Here is a 10,520-nt window from a genome sequence, read left to right as displayed (position 1 = left end):
TTGATATTCTGGATGTTGTATTGTTAAATGACATTTGAATATGGAATAAAATAGAAATACAGAATAGGGATAATAGAGAATGGTAAAGAGATTTTGCACATTGATAAATAAATTCTACTGAGCGAAGCTGCACTGAACAGAAGCAACGGTCGCCTGTCTCATTATTTCTCCTGTTTTACAGGAACCTTATCTGTTAACCGGTACTCGGCCTGAGACCTGTTACACATACACTCATTATCCTGGGAGATCATCTGTTGGGGGTAATAGTTCTTTATAGGGTAACTTAAGACAAGCCCCAGGTCACGGGTCAGACCAAAATTGTTTCAGCTACCTACCCTGGACATCGAGACTAGGCTCCAGGCTCTGGTTGCTGTGCCTACACCCATGGGACTTGGTCAGTCTCATTCTGTGCCTTGTGAACCCAGCACCCAGCAAGATTGGATGTGAGGGTGAGGTACGTACCCAATTATGTGGCCTTGCGGTGCTGAGTCCAGGCTACAAAACCTGGCTCTAGGGTTGTGAAACATCTCTTCTACCTCTCTGGTGGCAAAGGGGGAGAGGTATCAACTATCATTCAATCCTGAAGGTGTGAGGAATACCTTGCCTGATCTGAGTTTCTTGTTGATGGACTTAATGTTTGTCATGGAGTGTCCATAACAAATACATTATTTTAGCATTACATGGTTCCTAGGTTTACTTGGTACCAGAACACCTTAAACAAAATGTTGACTTTGTAATGACTTCATCTGACCTGAAGTTGACACTCTTGTAAAGAGAGGAGAAGAGATGTCTACTGATCACCTGGCTGTCATTGATGGGTGAGATTGCCAGATAGTCCTGGTAAACCCAAATGTGGCCAACCTCCAGAATCATTTTTCATGCATCCCTGATGGGGCTGGGGCCAGGGCCATCAAAATCTCCATTGCAAAGCTGGCTAGTTGGAGTTGTGGCCAGAAGGCTGTCAGTGCCTGTCCTGATGGCAACCAAAGAACTTGCTGGTGGAAGGAAACCACCAAGCTGAAGAAGGAGTCCCCTCTCGGGTGTACCCTTTCGGCCCAGGGTACACACGAAGCAGCAGTCAAGTATCAGGAGGATAGACGGACTGCAGCTTTTGTACTTGGAGTTCGGGGAGGCAATTCAAAAAGACTTCAGGTTCAGCTCAAAATGGTTAGTTAATGGTCAAAATGTCAAGACAAGCCAGGAGGGGGAGGTGGGGCTCAGTCTAGATTGTTGTCAGCAGGGAAGAGAACTACTAACCTTGATTTAGGATACTGTTGAAAGTAACTTTTGAACCCACCTGTTCTCAACAAGGGAGGCAGAGATGGAAGGCTTGAGAGGTGCCTTGTACATTTCTCTTGCAGAGTTCACGATATTATCAGACAATATCAAGGATGAGTTGGCGACCAGGGATAATTGAAGATTTACACTTCATCATTTCAGTTTCAACTCGGTAGATAACCGCCTCTGCAAATGTTGCAGGCAGAAGTTAGGTAGCTTGCAAACCCTCACCTCCTGTCCACACCCAAGAATTGCCCCTCATGTCTCATCTTCTCTTTGTTAACCTAAAATAAAAGGCTTAAACTTGGTTGACTCCACATCAGACACCAGCTTTGCTTGGCTCTCCACACCTCTTTAAGCTAAGCCCACTCCACTTGAAGGAGGCAACACTCGGGATGACAGCTCTGAAAATTCATTAATTTCAAATTGATTGGACATGTTAAAAGCCAATCTTACTGCCTGTACCAGCCAAAATGAGCAGTCTTGAGTTAACACTGACCTGTGACTTGCCACATGAGGCTTTTTTTGTTTCTTGCTGTATCTGAGTCACTATTCTAGTCATGTCTACACCTACTTGTCACAGGGTTATTGTGCGCATGCATCTGATCCTGGCGGGGCAGTTTTTTTTTGGTGGAAACTTCCTGTGCTTTTGCTGGGTTCATTTGACCCAAGAAGACACCTGGGTGCGGGAGGCACTGACTGGTGCAATGGGCTCCACAGCAGCGTCTTCTACCTACTTCCACAGCTAATCAACAGAGAGATGCAGCATAGGTGTGCACGATGTGTGTGCTGAGTAATGCTCGACGGCATCAAAGAACTTGATACGAAACTTGCTAATCAGGAAAGAGCCTTTCTTTTGTGTTTTGCCTATGTTTGCCTTGGTTTGGAATATTGATTTAATTGAATGATTATTTGATTTGTTTTGCTTGCCTAATGAGTCTGTTGATGTGAGTTTTCAATTCGTTTGTTAGTTGGTCCACGTGGGTGCTTCAAAGAAGGAGCTGATAAGACTGACTGCGCTACTGAACGCTGCTGGACCCTGGACTCTTTAACACTGGCACTCTTACCAGTGGTTGGAGAATTTGGGACTCTTTTTATTGTTTTAAAAATTGTTCTTAACTGATTTTTTAATTTGAATTTAATTTGTTTTTTTTCTGTAATTACACATTTGCATGCTGTTTTTGGATCAGTCTGCTCCCCAGTACATTTAAATTAATTTTACCTTCAAGTCACACCCATGACGAACTTCTTTCAAGGATTTCATTTCTTTTCTTCTTTGTGTATGGAGCATGATGACTGCATTTACCACAATTACCCCTGCACACATATTTCTTCTAAATTGAAGCTGCAGTACCTTGTCAAGCATTAGGATACCCTCGTTGGTGACAGGGTCGGTTCTAATGCTGAAGTACCCAGCCTCGTTGCCTTTGAGAATCTCAAACACAGCTTCCCAGTTTTCTGTGCCCTTCAGGTCCAGGTCTTGTGCTTTGAGTCTCATCACCTCCACACCCTCAGTGTTCTCCTCAATACTGGCCTCATACTGCAAGTAAAACACATTATGAGATGAAAGTAACAGGGTTAATTTCAGCAGGATTTGTTGATTATCATCTGTGACATCCACATTTCGATATATACTTTTATTTCTCAGCAAAAGAAAAAAATTTAGAACTGTGAGAAAGAAACCTACCTTGTCTTTTTCCAGAGTGGGAAGGTTATCGTTCACGTCTTGGATCTTAATGGTAACAGTGCTGGTTTCACTGTTTCCGCCTGGTTTGCCATTGAGGTCTTGTCCTTTCACTGTAAGAGTGTAGAGATCTGCTGTCTGAAATGAGAAAATATTCACAAATCACTCAGAGCTTGAGGCTGTATAACAGATTGCTGGGAGATGGGAATAATGTAGAAGGTGTGAATCTGAAAAGTTAACAATGAATATAATAAAGTTTGCTGCATGATTGCACCTTGGAGAGAGCGGTGCTCTTGTTTGCTATCATTTCCATAAATTATAGGATTCATAGCTAATGATTATGACAGTGTCATTTTGAATTAGATTGGGGACATAGGACCTTACTGTATGATTCAGTGAATTTACTAATTCCAGGGATGACAAGACAATGTAGAAAAAGGACACCTCTAAGTGCTTTGTAATGTATGTGGGCCATGCACAATTGAAGTGCTCGACCTGAACTCATGCAATATTATATTTCAGTCAGAGACACTTTTGTAAAAAGTCCAGATGTACAGTGACAGTAGGTAAATAAGTATCTTTAAAGAAGAAATGTTAGAAGCCTTGTGTAGCGAAATTAGTAAGGGTCATCCATTTGATCTGGAATTTCCTTGAACATCATCACTTTCAATAATGTTGTCTTAATGCTATAACTTTTTGTCGCTTTATGGTCACTAGTGTTTGTTTGTGTTAACAAAAACTATGGTAAAATAGAAGATGAGATGGTGACGATATGAGACTTGAGTCATTAAACATTAACTGACTAAATCACCATACATTATTGTTGAAGGAAAAAAAAGTGACGTTTTAAAAAACATATAAAAATGAAATCTCTCTATACTTCACAATAAATTACATATACTTTGTTTTGCAAACAATTACAGAATCCAAATGTCCAAATCATCTTCCTGCTGACTTTACAAACGAACACACTACTAACTGTGTTGGCCTGGGCCGAGCTACTGTAATGTACTTTACAGCTACAGCTGCAGCAGCTTGGACAACATATGGTGAAGGAAAAGAACATGACAGCAACAATGAGAGTTAGTTAGAAAAAGGCAGCTGCATCAGGACGAGCGAGGCAAGCATAGCTTGACCAGTTAAAGCTAAAGATAGACATCCTGTGGAAGTGATATCTCTCCTTACATCTGATCTCAGAACAGCGTTCTGTCCGATTGATAAAGGCTGGAGTTTGTCAAACAGAGAAGGGAGCAGCATTGAGGATAATCCTGGGATCTTTGACAGGTGATTAGCTATAGCTAAAGTGTGCTTGACAAGTTGTACTTTACTCAGCTTCTACTGTTCTGAGATCAGTTATAATATTGCAGCATTACTCTCATGTGCAGACATGTGTGGAAACTAAACTTGAGCATTAGAAAATTACGCCCAAAGTCTTTTTTGTGGAGCATTAAGAGACAGCAGTAGTGAATAAAAAAGCTAATTACACTGATTTATCATCTCTGTGTGAGATCTGCAGATCAGTATGTAGGTTGTATGAGTAGCAGGAGAGAGAGAGAGAGAGAGAGAAAGAGAGAGAGAGAGGTGTTGCATGTTAGGCTGTTTGTCAGTAAATAAATGCTGGAACAAGTTGAACAACAATAAATGTGAGGATAACACTGTTTGCTTGTACTTCATACTGTACCTCTCTGTCTAAAGTATTTTTCACATAGATGGTCCCATCAGATTCAATGTAGAACATGTCTTGGGCTGGATTCTGATCTATGATGCTGTAGGCGATCTGAGAGTTCTCATGCCCTGGTTCATCAGCATCAGTTGCAGTGATTTTCATAACTGAGGTCCCTGTAAAAACAGAATTGAATGAAACAGTAGCATGCTCATAAGACATAAAGATGTTCTGTGGAGTTTAGTTGTACACAAACAAAAGTTGAGTACATTCAGTGTAGGGCTGGGACGATTATCCGACGTAATCGACGTTGTCGATTATAAAAATTATTCGACGTGGAATTTTAGTGTCGACGCGTCGTGTAAAACCACACAGGGTAAATGTTCATAGAACAAAACTGGAACTTTCTAATGGGACCGTTTATATCCATCATCTTTGGTTTACCCGGATACAAGCGCAGCGCAAGGGCTGGGACAACGCTGTGACGTAATTGAAGTCATTGACTATGTGAATGATTTGCGTCTGTGTAATCAATTTGAACAACATGGCGGCGTCTACCAGCGGTACGACGGAGCGTGTGGAGCAACACGTGGCAAAAAAGGCTCGTACACGGTCCTCCAGAGTTTGGGAATACTTTAATCTTGGCACCAACAGTGCGGTAGTCTGCAGACTCTGTGTGTGTTGGACGGTACAAATTGTTATATTAAATGACTAACTGGAAAATAATTGCAATAAAATTACTGTTAGGTTAATAACGTAATAATCGTTAGATTAGTCGAATAATCGAAAAAATAATCGCTCGATTAATCGTTTAAAGACTAATCGTTTGGGACAGCCCTAATTCAGTGTTTGTCACATGATGTGTATCTTTGAGGCCTGACTATCTCTATTCTATCTGTTTCAACCCACTCCTTGTAATCAGCTGATTTCAGGTACTTGCGAACCAATCGCACCCGGTCTCAACCAGCCAATCAAGTTTTCCCTGTAATACTTGTCTCTCCCGTTGTCAGCTGTCATTTCAGTGCGGTTGCTGCGACCCTCCAATCCATTCCTGTCTCCTGCCTGTTTTTCCCATTCCCCTGCACCCAGTCATTTTCTCCCACTTTCCACACCTGCTCCACATCAGTAATCAACCCTGGATATAAGCACCCACCTCTTGACACTCTTTGCCAGATTGCTCTTCGCGTCATGCAAGTCTTTCCAGCACTTTTTCCCGGACTGATTGCCTGTTGCCGACTCTGCCTGCCTCTGACCTGCTCGTGTGTCTCAGCCCAGGTAATCACCTCTGCCTTTCGTCCCTGACCACGAGTTCTGCCTGAGCGTCTCTGGTGTCTGTCTGCCTGTTTCCCTGTCCCTGCTCACCTGTCCCCCGGATCTACTCGGCATTCCTCAACGCTTCCTGCTGGTATCCGCTCTCCTGCCATCCTGAGCATTACCACTGCTGTGAGTACCTGGCGCTCCATTGTGAACGGTGCTGTTCCCTGGTCCCGGTTCGGCCTCTCTGAACCGTGCCCCCCCCGCCACAGACTCTCCCCCTGAACTCCAGACTCTTTTCTTCCTGCTCGTTTGCCATAATACTTGCTGTGAAGTTCTCAAACAAGATAATTACAAATTATCCTTTGCCGTTGTGCTGCATTTGGGTCCTACACAAGCCTGTTTCACCTCCACCCCTTTCACCTCCAGTCTTCATATCCAGTCAGGCCAAGTTCATCATCACTCTCTTCAAACCCAGATCTCCAGCTTCTCCTCTTCCTACCTCCAGGATGACCACCAGTGTCTGGATCACAGGGGGTTTCCTATATTTTTACCCCCTTATCACATATGATGACATCATGATGAGGTCTAACCGCCAAAGACTGTCACATCTCTCACTTTTCCTCTCTTGTTTTGCACATGGCAATAAAAATTAATTTGTTAAGCAAATGAGTCTCTCATGACTGACGTCTGTTGAGTGCATTTCCATTATCTTAAAACATGTGCAAAGCTGATTTTCTGAATAGTTTGGAATTGTGCATTGTTTACATCCATGTTTACTTCACAGGCTTCTTCACTGCCTTTTGTTGGCTCATTGATGAGCCACAGCATTGAGTCAGGCACGGAACTGAAGCTGTGCTCAGACTGGCTGATGGTATCAGCTGTTTCATATATGATTCACAATGGCTCATTCACAGGTGTTAAGCTGGTCACATCCAGTCAGTCATATAGGTGTACAGTGCAGACATAATAAGCAGTCAGTTCTCACTAACCTCATGTGCTATATCCCTGGTTTTGTTATAACTAAGGTTGTTTATCTGTGTGTTTTATTAAAGGCCATTAACTCTCAGCAGAATCCTTGTGTCTTCTCAGATTCTTTGAGCTACTTCAAACAGCATAGACTTTTTCAGCAAAAAAAAAAAATTGTGGAACCATTTGGTATAAATGGTCAGTTCCTCAATGTATCTCTGACTGGTTACCAACACCAACTGTCAATCAGTGGAATATTGTAAAAACAAATGGCAGTGAATCGTGCTCCATAAATCCTCCACAGGCCATTTGGCCTCACGTGGAAGTGTTTTTTAACGGTGGGTCCCTCTTTTGTTGGTATGTGTATTAGGATGAACAAGCTTGCAGTTGACACATTACATGTTCTTTGCTTGTGGTTGCACAGTATTCCGGAGATCACAGGTGGCATTGATACGCCAAGAAACACAGCTTTTGTTTTTGTACGACACAACTCAGCAACACAAGGTACCTCTAAACTGCTGAGTGTTGAAACAAAACAGAAAAACGATAATGGCTTCATTCATAATGAAGCCATGAAAGATTACTTTGCCATGACATATTAGGATGAGGAAACAGAAACACTAACCTGCAGCACTGAGTTCATTCACCGCCCCCTGCTGGATGGCTCCAAAAACTGGAGAGTTGTCATTCTCGTCTCCAACCTTGAATCGTATGGCAATGTTTCTCTCTGCCTGCCTGCCATCAGTGAACGTTGCAACACCTGACAGCTGAAACAACAGAGGAAGAGGAACACTTTTGTCACATTTACCCTCTGTCAATGCAGGTATATTCACAAACAGCCTGTGACACTGATTTGAAGCAAATGTTTGCCAAATATCTCAACAATAAATATGAAAAGCAACAATTACTGAATGTGACATCAAAGTTATAAAGTACAGCAAAATAGAATCAAATCTGCCACAGATCACTCACATTATATGAATCAATGACCTCCCTGTCAAGCCTTTGGGTCACACGAATTAGCCCAGTTTTAGGGTCAACGACAAACACATGGAAGGGATATTGGTTTGCACCAACACCTTCCAAGGAGTAGCGAATATTCCCTGTGCCATCGTCAAAGTCTGAGTGAATCTGAAACAGAGAGAAGAGCTGGTTCAGTTTAACAAAGTAAAAAAAAAAGCATTTGCATAAGAAAAAGGAGAACAGGAAGTTGTAAAGTTTGAAAACTATCTTTCTTTAGAGGAGAGAGACCAAAAACAAACTGTAAACCATCATTCATTACTGAGCATTATCAATGTACATCTCAGCACTGTCCCTCAAGGATTTTACTGTCACCAGCTTGCCTGGCTACTTGTGCTTCGCTTTAAAGGTCTCCACCCTGTAGATCCTTACTTACCTGTGGTAAAATAGTAATGATAATAATACTTAATTTTTACTTATAAATAATCAAATCACTTAAGCACACTTTACAAATCAGCCAGCCTAAAAAGTGTTTTCAGCTCTGACAGATGTGCACAGAGTCTGGGGGAGAGCATTCCAGAGGATAGGGCCAGCTGCAATAAAGGCCCTGTCACCCAGGGTGCGCAGTCTGGAGGGGGGCGTGAAGAGTAGATGGGCATAAGAAGAACATAGTGATTGAGTAGGTTTATAGGGATGTAGAAGATCGGATAGATAGGTGGCAAGCACCTATCAGAGACTCAGAGACAGTTGTAGACAAGAAGTATTGTAAAATGAATGCAGTATTTAACTGGGAGCCAGTGAAATTGCTGAAGGTTGGTGGTGGTGTGCATGTGATGTCCCAGGCCTGTGTGTAACAGAGACTCTGAAGTCTATTTATTGCATGGATGAGAGTCTGTGCAACAGATTGGGAAAGAGAGGAGCGTCTAGAGATCTTCAGATGGAAGATGGCTGTTTTGGTGATGTTTTTAATATGTGTGTTAAAAGAGAGAGTGGAATCTAGCGATACAAGATTTTTTACTTCAGCAACAAGGGGTGTAATGAGAGGATGGTCAGATTTAGACAGGGAACTTTTTGAAGTGTGAATGGGGAAGAACTGAGGATAGCTTTAGCTTTATCCTGGTTTGAGGTCATTGCAGTTCATCCAAGTGCCTGTGGTTTGGTGTGAATGTAGAGTTGTGTTGTCAGTATAGTGGTGGAAGTTGAGGCCATGTCGACAAACTATGTCAGAAGAGGGAGAATGTAAATAATGAATAGTAATGTCCCAAGAACTCAGCCCTGAGGAACACTATGGGGAAGTGCCTTCTTTGTTGCAGAAGCTGAAAATGTTTAAGTGGCTCCATCTGGTTGCTGGTAATGGTTATTGTGCGCTAAGTGCTGTGTTCCAGAGGATTACTGCACTGACCATTGCTAAAATTGATATGATGGGGTTGCTCACACATGGAGAAGCAGGTGGAGTTTGGATAAAAACTCTGTTATAAGTTACATGTATTGTTCATGACAATAAAATCTGAAAACTCAAAATTCAAAGTTAGGGCATAGCTTTAAAGAGAGTTGAAGTCAAAGTTCAGTTACTCACCTTGGCAACAGACTCCTCTTGAGTGTAGTCTTTATTCTCCAGCAGTATCTTTGGTGGGGGAAGCCATACTCTTTTTTTCCTTACCAGTTTGTCTCCAGAGTTGGCCCAGACCACAGCAACTGCCTGGAGCAGGAATACAACAGTTGTAATTACTTCACAATAAACCTTTATCTGACAGGTGAAACTATGCTCCACACATGTAAAGTCAGCTGCTTATCATTAAAGGTTGGCATATCAATAAATCCAGAGGTGACAGTTCCATTACTGGAGTCAGAGTATAGATCTTCCTGGTCTAATATTACTCTAATATAAGTGAAAGTTATTAAGTCAAAGTTTTATTAATTTTCATAGTCAACCTCCCTACAGACTCAGTGTTAAATAGACTGAAACACTCCAGTGCTTGGGATTATACCACAAATATAAATATACCTCTAAATCTGACTGGTGGTGACCACACTAGTCGACATCTTTGCACATAGGCCGATATCGTACAATCATTTGCTAATGATGAAATGTTCTTGTTTTAGTCCCTCATTTCTGTGTGAATAAGAGGGACTGGGGGTTGTGGTTTTTGTGTTTGAATAGCATGTCCACAAGGGAGCCTTGATACCATATATCAAGAATAAAATCACAAAATAGAAAACAAATTATTATTCTCACTACAATTCAATGACAGTCTCACTTCTGTCTTACAAGACCAGATCCATAGTGTTGTCTCTCAAATCCTAAACCAGCAACCCCATTCCCTCCTCCTCATCTCTGGGGACTTCAACCACACGTCCCTGTCCTCTGCTCTTCCTACCTTCACCCAGTATGTGGATTGTCACACCAGAGACAATAAAACTTTGGACTTGTTGTATGCTAATATCAGGAATGCATACACCTCACCCCCCCTCCCCCCACTGGGACGCTCAGATCACAACCTTGTCCATCTGATCACAGACCACACCCCTCTGGTGAATAAACAACCACCTGAGAAGAGGTCTGTGAAGGTGTGGTCCGAGGAGACCAGTGCCAGACTCAGAGATTGCTTTGAAATAACAGACTGGGAAGCACTCTGCCGCCCCCATGATGGCGACATCGACACCATGACCCACTGCATCACAGACTATATTAACTTCTGTGTGGAGAACACT

At 42.3% G+C, this 10,520-nt stretch overlaps 1 protein-coding gene across 1 annotated transcript in view; it reads right to left on the bottom strand.

Moving 5' to 3' along the window:
• The window catches only part of LOC111671571 (desmoglein-2.1-like), a 28,385-nt gene that overhangs the window by 11,843 nt on the left and 6,022 nt on the right, over window positions 1-10,520 (bottom strand). Inside the window, exons 2-7 of the mRNA XM_087180046.1 lie at window positions 9,385-9,507; window positions 7,821-7,979; window positions 7,474-7,615; window positions 4,644-4,801; window positions 2,966-3,100; window positions 2,633-2,818 (exon numbers count right to left, since the gene is read on the bottom strand). Of these exons, the coding sequence (XP_087036172.1) occupies window positions 2,633-2,818; window positions 2,966-3,100; window positions 4,644-4,801; window positions 7,474-7,615; window positions 7,821-7,979; window positions 9,385-9,507 (903 nt within the window). The remainder of the gene's footprint in view (window positions 1-2,632; window positions 2,819-2,965; window positions 3,101-4,643; window positions 4,802-7,473; window positions 7,616-7,820; window positions 7,980-9,384; window positions 9,508-10,520) is intronic.

Source organism: Seriola lalandi, unplaced genomic scaffold (assembly GCF_002814215.2).
Source record: "Seriola lalandi dorsalis isolate HSWRI2012SDOR001 ecotype SW California unplaced genomic scaffold, Sedor1 jcf7180002054885, whole genome shotgun sequence".
NCBI classification, from domain to species: domain Eukaryota; kingdom Metazoa; phylum Chordata; class Actinopteri; order Carangiformes; family Carangidae; genus Seriola; species Seriola lalandi.
The sequence above is the reverse complement of the archived record's forward strand: the minus strand, read 5'-3'. Positions and strand labels throughout refer to the sequence as shown.